Source organism: Monodelphis domestica, chromosome 1 (genome assembly GCF_027887165.1).
Source record: "Monodelphis domestica isolate mMonDom1 chromosome 1, mMonDom1.pri, whole genome shotgun sequence".
In the NCBI taxonomy this organism is placed as follows: domain Eukaryota; kingdom Metazoa; phylum Chordata; class Mammalia; order Didelphimorphia; family Didelphidae; genus Monodelphis; species Monodelphis domestica.
The window spans coordinates 231,486,651-231,502,762 of NC_077227.1; the positions used below are offsets into that span (position 1 = coordinate 231,486,651).

A 16,112-nucleotide genomic window follows, 5' to 3' on the forward strand; every position below is an offset into this window, starting at 1 on the left:
TTTAGTTGGTTATAATCAGAACTCTGAATTGGCAATCATCCACAAAGGTCACAACATCGATCTCCAAATCTTCCAATAAGAAGGAGCCAATTAGTTTATCTCCCTTGGGCAAGTACAAGATAAAGGGTTCAGGCCACAGCTGCTCCCCATTCCTTGGGCCTACAAAGCACTCAAAATATGTTTCTATACTGCACTTCCACAAAGCTCAACACAATTCAGCACATGCTTTCTTGTCCTCTTAGGTTGGCCACTTACAGACCACTGATAAACCTCGAGATTATGCAAGAACCTAATTCTAAGATCTGTCATCTTTCAACCAGCACCTTCCCCTGGAGGTGGCCACTACAGTCTGTCTTCCCCCCCAAAACACCATAACAAGTGAGATTGACTGCTATACTCTCAGAATCACAGATTCTCAGAGATGGAGGAAACCTTAGAGCTCTTCTCCTCTATCCCAAATCCAAAGGATGAATTCCCTTTAGAAACTTATCTTAGAAGTCCTTTAATGGAGAGAGAACACATTCTCACTGAGACAAACCACTTGGTTTCTGAGGAGCTCTCTGTGGTAAGAAGTTCCATTTGAAATCTGCTCTCTGTTAAGTCTGAGTCAGGTGCTATTCCCATCCTCCATAGCCACAGAGAACAAATTTATTCTGTATTCTGTGTGGAAACCATTATATATCAGAAGAAAGTTAGTATGTCCTTCCTGCATCTAATTTCCAGAGTAAATATCTCCTCTTCCTTCAATTCATCTAGCTTTTTTATAATCCACGTACCATCCTTTTTTGCCCATTCTAGAAGCAGGCTGGATTTCCTGTGTTTCTCATATTATGTGTCTTTAGAGTTGAACACAATATCCCACATGGGGTGAGAAAGGGGAAAAGTACAAAATAATGATCCTACCCTCAGCCCCTCTATCTAGATTGCAATCATGTGTTCATGCAGCCCAATGTTACTTTACAATTGCTCTGATTTTACGATTACGTAAAATCTGCTCTGATTTTGATTGCAATTGCCCTGAGCTTGCTGTTCCCTAAAAGCCTCAGGCCCTTATGAACTGCTCTTGGGGCACATCCTGTTCATGATCTTTCTGGAACATTAGGATCCTTCAGGTTCTGTTTGTTTTTTCCCCAATTTCTACAGGGTCAATTCCATCCTGAAATTCTCATTGGCCATTCAATTATCATCTCCTGAGATTCAACAGCTTATTAGACAGCAGAAGAGTGTCATCAAACCACTCATCATCTGTGAGCTGAATCTGATCACATTTCTGTGGCAAAATAAATCACTGAATGTGGAATGATGAGACTCCTGTTCACTGCCATATTCCTGATCCTGCTTTCAGGGACCATAATGTCCCAGTATCCACCTTACAGTAAGTAAATCAAATGGAAGAGATCTGTATGGTTTGGGAATTGAGAAGTGTGAGAAAATCATGAATCGGGAGGAAATGTCCAAATTTAGAGTGAGAGACTCTAGGTCTAATCCTGCTTCTGCCATATTACCTATGTAACAATGTGTAAGTAGTTTAATCTCTATGGGCTAATTTATTTAATCCTGATGATGGAAATGGGAGAGAGATTGAACCAGATGATCTCTAAGAGACCTTTTATCTCTAAAAAGATGAACCTACATCAAGAGGGATCTCAGAGGCAGAATGGGGTTTTCTCTTCAACATTTGTGTTGATTGTCAATCCATAAGGTAGTTTTGTATAGATGAACTTACTGTGCACAGAGAAACAATTTGGAAAGGAAAAAAATGAAGGGAAATCTAGAGAACAAATAGAGATGGATTTGAAAGGAGAAAAGAAGTGGCTGGTATCTCCCAAAATCCGCATGGCTTTCCCAAAACACTAGATCCTAGGTCAGAGTCTGTTAGGGTCCGAGGTCACTGCTTTTCTATCTCCTCATAGCAAAGGGCAAATGGTACACACATGCACCAAATCAATGGAACTACAAGCTCCATTATTCTTGAGGAATTGCTCTCCTATGTCTAGGCTCTGTATCAACCTTTGAACTGTACGTATGGAGATGGAAATGACAGCACTTTATGTATAGTTGTTATTGACAAGGAGAACTTGTCACTGAAGCAGAAGAAGACTCTCATGGTGAGAGCTGGTATATCCTCAGGGGCTACTAAATGCCCTTCAGGACTCTGAGGAAGTCAGTCAGTGCAGTGTGGCTCTAATGTTTGAAGTGATATTGTTGGGCAGCAAGTAGAGCGGGACAGAGGAAAGGAGTGCAAACCCCAAAATATAATGCCAGAAGTCCCCTAGAAGTCCCAGCATTCCAGGTGCCACTACAAATGGGGATGAAGGAGGGGAAGTGGGGTCTAGGGCTCCTACTCCCCTCTCTGTCAGGCACCACCATGAAGATCAAGGATATGCAAAAGAAAATCTTGAAGGGAATTTGGCTCTCCAAGATGTTAAGGGTTAAAATTTGGGGGTAGCAGTTTGAACAACAGCCAGCACACAGTTTGTTAAAGGCAAAACACATAGTTTATTATTAGGAAATATGGATAGGAAATAGGAAGGAGGAAAGTGAGACTAATCTTATAATAGCTTGCAAGTATTCCTAAGAACCCAATCCTAACTAAAATTCTCTAGAAAACCCTAAAACTATCTGCCTTTCTGGGCAGTGTTTTCTGCCAGAGCCAGGCTCCTGCCTAGTTTTTCTACTCTGACTATCAAATAAATTTCCCATTATCTACCTATCTACCCATGTTAATCAATAATCAATAAGGTTGATAATGCCGAATTCTGTTTCTCTTTCTCTGTGTCTCAGAGAGAGCAAGCCACACACACACACACACACACACACACACACACACACACACACACACACAAACATACACACACCCCTCTCCCCAGGGGTATTCAGAGACAAAAAGCCCTTTACAACTCTCTCCAACTTAATAAATCCCCTCTGCCACACCCTTTTAACTGTCACTAACTGACAAGCAGCACAGCAGGGGGCCTCTTACTAATAAATATTATTGCTCCTTTTCCTCTTAAATATAAAAAGGGAAAATTTTCTTTAAAAATTCACTTAATAGTAATTATGCTAAAAATCAAACTCAGTTGCTCTAACCACATGACTTTGGGGGTCACATTGCACTATGTTTCAATTCCTGGGAAGTTCATTGTCCTAATATTACAATTTGCACTTTGAGAGGTTGTGACTCCTTTCCCACAATAGGTCCAGCTTCTCTGTCCTCTCTTTAAGCCTCCTTTCTTCTAGATGGAGACCAGACCATGCTTCCAGTAGGAGCTGAGACTGCTCAGCTCCTCAGACCAGAAAGAGGGAAGAAACAACATGGAGCTATTGTTTGGGGAGATGGGACAGGGTCCCTAGGGATTGAGCTTAATAGAGACCCAAATTCTTCATGAGAATAAGGAGAGACTTCAGAAAGTATCTAGTGCATCATTCCAGGCAACTTAAAATTTTTCTTACCTTCCACATGCCATAAATTGACAGACAGTCTCTCCTTCATTACTTTAGCAGCTGCCAACCTCAAAGGGCAATCCAGCCCATTTTAAGAACCAAGCAGAGATTTAGATTGTTCTTTATTTTGAATTGAAAGCTGCCTTTCTATGGCTTCAACCCACTGATCCTCCTTCAAAATATATGTCCATCAGAGTGACAGAACATGTCTCTGTTCAATTGAAAACCTTTCAAATAGTCCAGGACAACTATTATGTTCCTTCAATCCAAAGCATACATAAGATCCTTCCTTTCTCCAAGTGGAACATCCCACATTTTTTCATCTGGCCTGTATATGACCAACATTTTAATCCCCCCTTGCTGTCCAACTTTTCCTACTTAAAGTATGTTTTCTCCACTTAGGGTGTGAGATCCTTGGGATAGGGGACTACTTCCTTTTTTCTATTTCTATGCCCAGAACTTCGTTTAGCACTTGTTTTACATTAAGCATTTAATCAAAGCATTTCTGTTCATTGCTGCATTCATTCATTGTCCATATCTAGGCTGAAATGCTTGGAATATTCCAAATGTGATAAGGGAAGAGTACCACCATCCAGGACCTATACCATGCCAAAGATACTGAGTGAGGGAATGTGAGAAGAGGGGGGAAGATGGGTAACTACTATCCATGGTACCTAAAGTTCAATGTCCTTACTTCATTTCTTACCCACTTCTCTCCTGTAATTCTCAGTAAGGAGACTTTAAGTGACAAGACTTGAATTCAAGCCTTCGAAACTCTAAGGCATCTAGTTGGTACAGTCTGGAATCAGGAAGATTCATCTTCCTGAGCTCAAATCTGGCCTCAGACACTTACTACCTCTGTGACCTTAGGTGGGTCACTTAACTTTAGATTACCTCAGTGCCTCATCTATAGAATTAGCTAGACAAGGAGATGGAAATCCACTCTAATATCTCTGTTAAGAAAACCCAAAATGTGGCCATGAGGATTCAGACATGACAGAAAATGACTGAACAAATTTAGGAGATTAATATTAAAAACATCTCACTCAGTTCTCTATGTCACAGGTTGTTATTCTCTGACATACAAGGACACCATTTTTTCAGAACCCCAAACTGGGCATTACTCCTTCAAAAATGCAGCCTACCTAAATGGCAAAACTATCTATATATATGATAATAGCAGTAAGAGGGCAGTGCCCCAGCCAGGATGGCAACATGTGGAGAATTGGGATGAAGTGAGCCAGTTTCAAAAAAAGAGAGAAGATTTGATCATGAAGAATTTGCAAGAAATCATTAACTCTAATGAAGGTGAGTGGACAGAAAATAAATAGGTCAGAGACCCAGTGGCCAATGACTTAGAAGGGATCTGGACCCACCCCACAGTGACGCCCTCCTAAAAAGAGAGTTGTCCCTAACTAGGAGGTGGCTGAAGGGGATTTTTAAAAAAGGAAGAGTGAGAAAGGAAGAAAAGGGGAGAGAGGGTTGAGCAATGACTGGTCACAACCCCCAAGGGGTGAAGAACAAATTCAGAGAGAGGCAGAGATAGATACATCCCCAAAGCACATCTTGGTCCCCTCCCTGCCTTCTTCTGGTTTCCCTTTTCCTGCTATCATACCCAATATAGTCTGACAGTGAAACAGGAAGTGGGGAGAGATCAATTCCTGCTTCACATTCAGCAACTTAAGTAAGTTCTCCTCTCTCCTTACTTCACTGGGCACTTGGACCTCTTATACCAGCACTACAATATAGTCTGTCATGCTCCTAACAAGGGGAATGATAGAATCTTAGAACTGAAAAGTACATTGGAGATTCCAAACTAATCCACCATTGAACAGAGAGGCAAGAGATTGAGATCTTAGAGCAAAGGGAAGAACATTGACTCAGGAACCCAGATGGCTTCTTATAATAGTTCATCTCTCTCTAAAGCTTGGAGCCAGTGATCTCCTACAAATCAGTGAGTGGCAAAGTAAGACCTAGACCCATGTGCCCAATCATTCAGGCTAGAGCTCCTTCCATTCAACAACACCTTCAATATCAGGTCAGTTGAGCTCTCATCCCAGTTAGTCACAAGTGGTAGCAACTTGCTCTGGAAATAGCATAACTTGAAACAGAGAACCAGAAGTAGAATCTGTTACTGTCATAAAAGTTCCAGGAAAACCGCTCCCCTCCTCTGGGTGCCATCTCCCTCATCTGTAAATGAATATTGTGTGAGAGATAATGGTAAGAACATTTCCAGTCCTAACTCGAATAATTCTATTCTACTGCTCTTTGCTCTCTACAACTACACCTAGGATAGGGATGGAATGAGATTGTGACATTTGCAAGGAATTAGAATGAAGAGAACTGACCTCTTAATTTTGAATTTGTTTTCTATTATCTGCTTCATACATTAGCTGCCTAAAGGGAAAGACTTGGTTCTTTGTTTTAAGTAGATACCCTTTGCATTTTCTAGTAAGTCTAGATGCAGCTAAGGACTAAGTAGAAACTTATATAATTGGTACAGCTATTACTATTTGCAAACACTTTTTATTGTACTTTAAAGAGCTCTCCCTAAATGGGGCTTATGTATTTCAGGTAAATTCGCCTTTACTCTATACATTGACTGCTCCATTTGTCCATATAAATACTTAGAAGTTGTTCGGATTTTTTTTCTTAATGGAGAAAAATTCATTAAGACCAACAAAAATATGTTGGCCCAGACCTCACATCATCCTACAGCTGAAATGATCAAACAGAAGTTAAAGCAAGACAAGGATGCTTTGAATCAGCTCAATGCATATCTGGAGAAACAATGTCCTACAAAACTCCAAAGATATAAGACTTCTTATTATTCCAGGTAATCTGTTTACATCCTATTGTCCCACTAACCATGGTAGGGCTGGGAACATTCCCATTAGATGGACTAAAAATGGCTTCTTTTTTAAATTCTGCAATGCACACAGAATATTTCATTCCCCTTTCATTTATGCTAACCAGGGTACAGAGGAGCTTGAAAATATGAATTCAGGAATCCCTATAGCTATCTTAGAATTGAAGTCAAAATCACCAGCAATTGAGGGCTACAGGGCATTGTGGAAGATAATGAAAAATATGGAGGCTTAGAAGGGAATTTTGGAAACAGAAAGAACCCCATTGTAAGCCTTAGACTTCCTTCTTTCTCTCCATTCATCAGATCTCAGCTTCTCCATAGGAACCCTCTACCACATCCTGAGCACTTCTTATCTAGATTCTAATGGGAACTCAGAGGCTGCACACAGGGAAACCAAATCTCATCTTTGACCCATTCCCCCCAAAAGTCATTCCTCTCTCTGTGCTTAGAGGTAGCACAGAGTGGTACCCTGGATAGAGTTCTGGAGTCAGGAAGCCTTGAGCCTGAATGAGGTCTCTTACAGTCACAGGTGGTGTGATGCTTGGGTAGCTACTGAACTCCTGTTCCCTTCAGTGTAATGGGGTTAAAGATTGTAATTGCCTCCCTAAATTGGTGTGAAGATCAAATCTGATAATATTTACAGATGCTTAGCACCTACTAGCCCTTAAACACTTTTTTTTTCCATTTTGAATTTCTATTGTTTTTCTTATCTGGAATCTGCTGCCTTCCTTCTTCTACTTATCTAATGCATGTCTATTCTTTAAGATTTGTTTCAAATTCCACCTGAACTCTCCCTTTTCTATAGTTTTCTCTCATTTCTATGGTCAGGACCACATCATTTAAAATTACGCATTCTTCTAAATGTTTTCTGAGTATAAGAGCAGGAACCAAGTCTTTCATTTCTCTGCACCCTTCCCAGAATGCTTAAGAGTGCTTATCCCAGGAGACTCCAGTTTATATCTGCTTATGAATTGATAAATTGACATGTAAGATCGGTACACAGGGTCTTGGTGCAGAAAAGAAAGGGATTTTGTGGGGTTATATCTTTTGGAGTGCTATAACTCATTGGAAATAATCAGTTAAAGAAGATACTATACAATAAGTAATTGATAGACTGTGAAAAGAATGGAAGAATTGTGGAAAAGAAGGAGTCTGGAGGAAGTTAGGGGTAGGAGGTGTAAAATAAAAAAGGAGACTGCAAAAACTAATATAGACAATGTCACCATTTGAAATTAACAGTGTCTCATATATGTTTCAAACTCCAATTTTTTCTCAAACCAGCTTTTCTACTTCTTATCTCTAAACTAATAAAACAACACTTATTTTCTAATATCATCCTCATAGTGGGACATAGTAGCTGAAGGTAAGAAGCTAGGGCATACTGGGAGAAGTGTGAGACCTACTGTCAACTGCTCAGAGGAAGAGGGGCAGGAAGAGAGAAAAAAATCATAAAGTTATACAATAAATGAATGACTTGGGTAAATGGTATGTTTCTACAGATTGCCAAGGATGGGAGGAAAGTAGAAATGATGATCCCTGAACAGTAACTAAGAGGAAAATGAGCAGCTGTGAAGGTTTTCACCATGATGATGACCGCCCACCACTACTCTGTTACTTACCAGTTACTATCATTGGTTTTCCAGCCAAGAGAATTACACAGATTCTGATACTTCCCTGGGAGGGGTTACAGTGTGAGATAAGCAACATTAAGATAAACAACTAAACATCATTATAAAATGAAATTAAAAAATTAAAGCATTATGTGTGTGTGTGTACATGTACAAAGAATTCTCATTCTCTCAGTATAAGGTTGCCTCCAAAGGGAAGTTTGGTGTAAATGTGCAAATGGTTTTGCATCTCTGAACCTTCAAGCTCTAGGAGTGTGTAAAATGACTCAGCATCACACAACCAATAACTCCTGGGTCTGGACTAAGCCATCCCCAGGGAACACTCACCTCATGGAATTCTTCACTGAAAATACCTTCCCTACAGCAAGGTGACAATTATTTTTAGATGTTTTCCCCCAGAGATTCATAAATTCTCAGAGATACACAATATCTCAGAAATCTTCCTGACTCACTTCAATCTGAAGCATGAATTCTCTCTACAATGTCCTCCTGGAAGGCCTTAAGTAGAATCAGAAGTCATTGTTTGCTGACATTACAAGTCTAGACGGTTCTCATTGGGATGGGGTAATTCCATCTGAAATATTCCTCTCTAGAACTTTTACCTGAATTCTAATCTCTATCCATGCTTTATGGAAAAACAGAGGAGTGGAGCAGAAAAGCCATTGAACAAACAGAAATAAAAGATTGCAGTAACCTAGGAATAAGAATTTATTGTTTGGTAAAAATTATTGGGAAAATGAAAGGAGTCTGACAGGAAGTAAGTATAGTGCAATGTCTTATAACATCAACGAAGGTAAGATCAAAATATTTACATGACCTCAACTTAAAGGAAGATATGATAAAGAAATTAGACTACGGAACATATTTCCTATACGATTTATGGATATGGGAAAAATAAACCAGATATAGAGAGCATTCTGAGATGTAAAATGCGTGATTTTAATTATATTCTTTAAAGATTTTATGCAATGGAAATTAATGTAGCCTAGATTTAAAAGAAATCAGAAACATTAGGAACATTTTTCACAGACAGTTTCTCAGCTGGAGGTCTCTTATCTAAAATATATAGAGAATGTTTGCAAATTTGTAAGAACCCAGGTCAGGGGCAGCTAGATGTGTCAATGTATTGAGATACAGTTCCAGAAAGAGTATGCCCAGGGTTCAAATCAGACTTCCTAGCTAGGTGATCCTAGGCAAATCACTCAATTCCCATTAGCTAGCCCATTCTACTTTCCTGCCCTCAAACCAATACATAGTATTGATTACAAAATAGAAATAAAGGCTTTGTTTTAAAGTAAGGTAGAAAGGAATTCCTAAGAATATGAGCCATCCCTCAATGGATGAATGGTTTGGAGATATAAACAGAGCTTTTGGAAAAAGAAATCAAAGCTATATACAAGTATATGAAAAAATACTCTGTCATTATTTATTAGAGAAATGCAAATCAAAACAATTCTGAGATATCAACTCATGCCTACTATATTGGCTAACATGATAAAAGGGCATAATGACAAAGGTTGAAGGTGATATGGCAAAATGAGGACACTGTTATCATTATTGGGAATCAGAATAGGATAATCTCACCCAAAAAGGGTTTGGTCTCAGAAATATTTGTAGATGAATTGATGGAAAAAGTGTGGAATGGGTGGTGCATCCAAGGTAGTAGCTTAGGAACAATAAAAGCTAAAACCTCTCTGACTATGCTTCCATACCAAACCTTAAAGCATGCTTCAAAGAAAACAGAAATCCAAACCCAACTAGAAGTCACAGAATTCTCCTCCTGAATACAATTTGAAAGGTAACCACTAAGATTATTTTCATGGGATAAGGGAGAGACTATCTGTCTGAACAACTTCCACCACCCACCTCAATGAGACCTGTGATAAGAAGAGGGATGTTTGTATGAGACATGGGCAGAGGGTCCAGCTACAAGGGAATGTCTCTAACCCACTACTTGATGTCCAGAGATCCAACTAAGGCTGACAGGGAGGAACTATGGTTGGGGGCATCAGGCTGGACACCCTTGGTCCCTGCTGGCTATGTTGAAGACTATGCCCTAGTTCAGGTTAACTCACCAGGTTAGCTCATGCAGCTCAGTTTAGTATACCAGCAGAGTATTGAGTAGATTTTGCCTCATGGCAGAGCAGCTCACCCAACCTGGATCAGTAAATCAACCAAGGGGCAAATTTATAGTTCATAGGGTAGGAAAATAAATAAATAAATAAATAAATGAGTAAATAAAATGAGTAAACAAGAGAAAAAAAAAGAAAGTCAGAATTGAAAATTTCTATGGGGATAATAAGGACCAAAGAACAAAACCAACAAAGGAGGACAGGATCAAAGAAACATAAAACAAAGTCTCAAAAAAAAAAACCCATGGAATTGGATTCATGCTATGGAAGAGCTTAAAAGGGAATTCAAAAATCAAATAAGACTGGTTGAAGAAAATTGGGAAAAAGAAAACAGCTGACTAAAAACAAAATAGGTCATCTGGAAATAGAGGCACCGGAATCAAAATAAGAATATAATGCATTAAAATCCAAAATTGACTTACTTGAAAATGAGGCAAAATAGTCAGAGAAAAAGAAGAATGACTTGAAAAGAAGAGTGGACCAAATGTAAAAGGAGAATCAAAAGGTCGTGGAAGAAATCCAGTCTTTAAAAATTAGAATATGACAAATAGAAGATAATGATGTCATGAGAAACCAAGAAACAATAAAACAAAATAAAAAGAACAAAAAAATAGAAGAAAATATGAGATACTTCATTTAAAAAATAACTGTCCAGGAATATAGATCCAGGAGAGTCAATTTACAAATTATTGGACTACCTGAAAGTCATGACCAAAATAAAGCCTAGACATCATACTATGAGAAATTTTCCAAGAAGACTGCCCTAATATTCTGAAACAATAAAGTAAAATAGAAATTGAAAGAATCCAATTCCTTTCCTGTATTAAATCCCCAAATGAATACTCCCAGGACAGTTACAGTTGTATGGGTGGTGTAAAGGTTAAATTTTATGGTTGAGACTGCAATATAAATATTATTGGTCACCAAGGATTTAATTCCTTAAATCCTAAAATGAAACACTGAAGTCAGAATGGAGTTTCATGGTGATTTAATTACAATAGGAGGAAGAAAGAGAGAGAAAGAGAGGGGGGGGAGGGGGAGGGAAGGAGAGAGGGAAAGAAGTTAACTCAAAACCACTCTGGCTAAGGCTGAGTCAGACTGGAGTTTAAGGCCTTGGAGAGCCAAGAGAAAGAAGGGAGTCAGTCCTTATCACTCACATGACTGATCTGAAGGAAAGCTGTCTGCAGTTCTATTCTAAGCTCGAGCTCCAGAATCAAACTGGCTCAGCTTCCTCCACAGAAACTGATGAGACCTCCAGAGGCCTCATCACTTCCTACATCTTACATGTGCCAATGGTGGCTCAAGCTTGGCGTAGGACAGCCCAGGGGGGGCAGTCAGTTGTTTTCTGATTTGTCATTAGCTAGCTCATGCCCCTATAGTGTGGGTGTGCACATTCCTGGGTGCTAGACCAAGCAAGATGGAGAGAATCTAAAAATCACAAACCCCCCTGATGATGATTGAGGAACTAGTCTCCCCAACTGATCACTAAAGATAAGCTTCCTGTACCCCAAAAATTTCTAACTGCAGGTGTATACAAAATTTTTACTTTCTAAGAAGAAAACTACAATAGTTAGAGATAATGGGGAAATAGAAGAGAGAGAGAGAGAGATAGCAAAACCAATGTTTTGCTGGATGCATTTAAAAACCAATTAGGGGCAGTCCCCTTTGGCATAAGAGTATACATTCAAAATAAATGTTCAATCAACCTTCAGTTCAATCAACCACACCCCAAGGTTCATTCTGCGTCTTCCTGTATTGTAAGGGTTTAGGTATCATTCTGCAAACAGTTCATTCTCTGGATTTAGGAGTTAGAAAGCTTCTTCTCTGAAGATCTTTCTCAAACAAAATTTTTAAATCTTGGATTTCATGAAAATACAATCCCCCCTGAAGAAGGTGATGAAAAACACCCAGTTCAGTTCAGGATGCAAGGTTTAGTTATGGGGGTGTGTGAGTCAATTTTAAAAAACAAAAACAAAAATTAAAGCAAAATGAAATGAAAAACAAAAACAAAAGAAAGGAAAAAATAATGAAAGAAAAATTAAACACTTTTAATTTATATATACATATATATTTTTTTAAAAGGAGAATTCAAAATCAGTATCAAAATATCGAAAATATATATATACAAAATTGTGAGTAAGCAAGAATAAATTTCTAACAGGCCCTTGTATTAGAGTCCAATTAAAGTAATTTCTAATTCCACAAGTCTGTAGGACAGAGTGCAGTAATATTTTACTTACCCATACCCCATTGTTCTGTTTTGCTTTCAAATTTTGTTTCCATTTTTCCACTTCCTTTTCATTATAGGAAAGTGATAAATTTAAATCATCAGTAGTTGTTAATTTTAAATTAATTCAGGCCCTTCTGTGGCTGCTAACTTTGCAGCAATTTCTGCCCAGTCATTTCCCCTAGAGACAGGGTCAGTGCCACCTATATGGGCAGAGTAATGAACTACAGCTCGGGCTTCAGGCAGCTGAAGAGCAGAAAGAACTTCATTAATAATTTCTGCATTAGCTATGGATTTTCCAGCTGAGGTTAAAAATCCTCTCTGGAGCCATAACATCCCAGCTGAGTGACAAATGCCAAAAGCATATCTAGAATCCATATAAATTGTTGCATTTTTACCCTTGGCAATTATACAGGCATGTTTCAGAGCTGTGAGTTCTGCCCCTTGAGCGCTAATATTAGAGGGCAGCGAAGGTGACCACTCAGTGGCAAATTCTGTGACTACAGTAGCTCCAGTGTAGCTTATGCCATACCTCATAAAAAAAAAAGAACCATCAGTAAATAAGACGAGATCTGAGTTGTTTAAGGGAGTGTCCAAGAGATCATCTTGAGGCTTTTCTGACGTGGACACTAGTGTTTCACAACTTTGCAATGGCTCCTGAAGTTGGTAAATCTGGAAGCAAGGTGGCAGGGTTAAGGGTTGTACCATGTTTCAAGGTAATATTTTCACTATTTAACAAGGTTATTTCATACCTTGTAATTTGCTGATTCAAGAATGCCTGTGTTCTATGCCTTAGCAACAATGCTTCTACTTCATGTGGGGACATCATTGTTAATGGGCATCCTAATACTAGATCAACAGTTTTTGTCACTAGTAAGACTGTAGCAGCTACACCTCTAAGACATGGTGGTGCTCCTGATGCTACTGGGTCCAATTGGGCAGAATGATAAGGAAATAAGGAATTGGGTGCTGAGAAGGCCCTAAAGTCTAAGTTGAAACACCTGCAGATATCCCTCTTATCTCATGTACATACAAAGTAAATGGCTTGTTCTAATCTGGGATGCCTAGAGCAGGGGCAGAAAAGATAGCCTGTTTGAGGTCTGATAGAGCTGACAGGTGTTCTGGCTCTAGTTTAAGTGGTTCAGGGACTGAATCTCCTGTTAGTGATATAAGGGGCTTGGTGATTTACCCATAGAAAGAGATCCATTGTCTGCAAAATCCTGTTGCTCCCTGAATTGCTCTTAACTGTTTCTTAGTGGTAGGAGCACTCAATTTTTGAATATTTTCAATTCGCTTGGGAGAAATAGAATGGGCACTAGCTGTCAGAATGAACCCCAAATATTCTACTTTGGGGAGACATCCCTGAACCTTATCCTTCGAGATCTTATGCCTTATTTTGTGTAATTCCAAAAGAAGGTATTTACTGGACTTCCGGTTAAGATGGCGGCTTAGAGAAAGCTGAAGTTCAGATCTCCGGAAAACCCTTCCCGACCGATCTCAAACTAGAAGCTCCTAAGGCGCCGAAATTCAAAACGATCAACAGCACAGACCCTGGGAACCCTCCTCCTGGACCTGGACCCGGTTCAAAAGGTACGGCTCCCCTTAAAAGCCAGAACCCGAGATCCCTCGGACCTCAGGGGTAGGAGCGCAGAGTCCAAGGCTCCCGGAAGCCGCAGCCGCGCCGGGCTCAGAGAGCAGGGTCTGAGGAACAACAACCCTCAGGGTCTTCTACCCAAGTCCCAGTCCGGGTGAAAGTTACTGCCTGGGGCTTCCGCTGCAAAGAGCCGGTCGGTCAAAGAGCCGGTCGGTCCGGGTGAAAGTTACTGCCTGGGGCCTCCGCTGCAGAGAACTGGTCAAAACAACAGCAACCCTCAGGGCGGGCAAGACAGCCCTCACGGGCTGGATCCTGCTATCCAAGTCTCAGTGAAAGTCTGTGCTCTCGGAGCTTGGGGAAGCGGCAGCCCATCCCCCCGCAGGCCGAGGAAACAGCCTCACGGCCAGGGATTCTGAAGGCAACTTCCGGAAATCGAGCCAGGGGGAGAGTGTGGCCTCGTGGTCCGACCCTTCCATTCCAGTTCCAGTGAGGCATATTCAGTTTAACCCAGGGAAAGTCATAGAACCATCTGCCCAGGACTAAAGCCTCTCATCACCAGACAAAGACAAGAAAAGCCAATCCTCCACGTTCAGAGATGACAAACTCCACAGAAGCACAGAAGCCCCAAAATACCAAGAAAAATAAGAAGAAAGGGGCGACTCTGGACACATTATATGGAGCCAAAATACAAAATACAGAGCAGATAGAAGAAGATATACAAGAAAATTCTCCAAAATCTTCCAAAGGAAACAGAAACTCTCCACAAACCTATGAAGAATTTGAATCAGAAAGGACCAAAAAGATGGAAGCCCTCTGGGAGGAAAAGTGGGAAATGATGCAAAAGAAATTCATGCATCTACAAAACCAGTTTGACCAAACTGTAAAAGAAAACCAGGCTTTAAAGCAAGAACTAATAAAGCAAAGCCAAAACACCAAGAAATTAGAAGAGAACATAAAATATCTCACCGACAAGGTGATAGATCTGGAAAACAGGGGGAGAAGAGAAAATTTAAGAATAATTGGACTCCCAGAAAAGCCAGAAATAAACACCAAACTGGACATGGTGATACAAGATATAATCAAAGAAAATTGCCCAGAGATTCTAGAACAAGGGGGCAATACAGCCACTGACAGAGCTCACAGAACACCTTCTACACTAAACCCCCAAAAGACAACTCCCAGGAATGTAATTGCCAAATTCCAAAGCTATCAAACAAAAGAAAAAATCCTACAGGAAGCCAGAAAAAGACAATTTAGATATAAAGGAATGCCAATCAGGGTCACACAAGACCTTGCAAGTTCTACGCTGAATGATCGTAAGGCATGGAACATGATCTTCAGAAAGGCAAGAGAGCTGGGTCTCCAACCAAGAATCAGCTACCCAGCAAAACTGACTATATACTTCCAAGTGAAAGTATGGGCATTCAACAAAATAGAAGACTTCCAACTTTTTGCAAAGAAAAGACCAGAGCTCTGTGGAAAGTTTGATACCGAAAATCAAAGAGCAAGGAATACCTGAAAAGGTAAATATTAAGGAAAGGGGAAAAATGTTATCTTCTTTTACTCAAACTCTCTTCTATAAGGACTACATTTATATCAACCTATGTATATTAATATGTGGGGAAAATGTAATGTATAAATAGGGGGTAAAGAAAGACCAAATAGAATAATGGTTCTCACACAAAGATTCACAGGGGAAGGGGAGGGGAAGAAAACTCCTATAAGAAGGAGAGGAAGAGAGGGGGGGGGGTTACTTAAACCTCAATCTCAGGGAAATCAACTCTGAGAGGGAAAAACATCCAGATCCATTGGGATCTTGAATTCTATTTTACCCAACAAGGGTAAGGAGAAGGGAAAACCAAGGGGGGGAGGGGGAGAGGGAGAACAAAAAGGGAGGGAAAGAGAGGGGGGAGGGGGAGGGAACAAAAAGGGAGGGACTAAAAAGGGAAACATCAAGGGAGGGGACAAGGGGGACTGATTCAAAGTAAATCACTGGACTAAAAGGTAGAGCCGAAGAAGAAAAGGTTAGAATTAGGGAAGGCAATCAAAATGCCAGGGAGTCCACAAATGACAATCATAACTTTGAACGTGAATGGGATGAACTCACCCATAAAATGTAGACGAATAGCAGAATGGATTAGAATCCAAAACCCTACCATATGTTGTCTTCAAGAAACACACATGAGGCGGGTTGACACCCACAAGGTCAGAATTAAAG

At 40.0% G+C, this 16,112-nt stretch overlaps 1 protein-coding gene across 1 annotated transcript; it reads left to right on the top strand.

Annotated features, from left to right (window-relative positions):
- The first annotated feature begins 1,197 nt into the window (after window positions 1-1,197).
- Window positions 1,198-8,103, top strand: LOC130456297 (zinc-alpha-2-glycoprotein-like). The gene is made up of 4 exons (XM_056810533.1): window positions 1,198-1,375; window positions 4,510-4,752; window positions 6,019-6,280; window positions 7,813-8,103. The coding sequence occupies exons 1-4, from the start codon at window positions 1,300-1,302 to the stop codon at window positions 7,835-7,837; spliced, it is 606 nt and encodes a 201-aa protein (XP_056666511.1). The 5' UTR covers window positions 1,198-1,299; the 3' UTR covers window positions 7,838-8,103.
- The last annotated feature ends 8,009 nt before the right edge of the window (window positions 8,104-16,112 follow it).

Coding starts and splice junctions, on each gene's coding strand:
- LOC130456297 (XM_056810533.1), top strand. CDS start 1,300: ATGATGAGACTCCTGTTCACTGCCATATTCCTGATCCTGCTTTCAGGG. Junction 1,376..4,509: donor GTCCCAGTATCCACCTTACA/GTAAGTAAATCA, acceptor TCTATGTCACAG/GTTGTTATTCTCTGACATAC. Junction 6,281..7,812: donor AAGACTTCTTATTATTCCAG/GTAATCTGTTTA, acceptor ATGTTTCTACAG/ATTGCCAAGGATGGGAGGAA.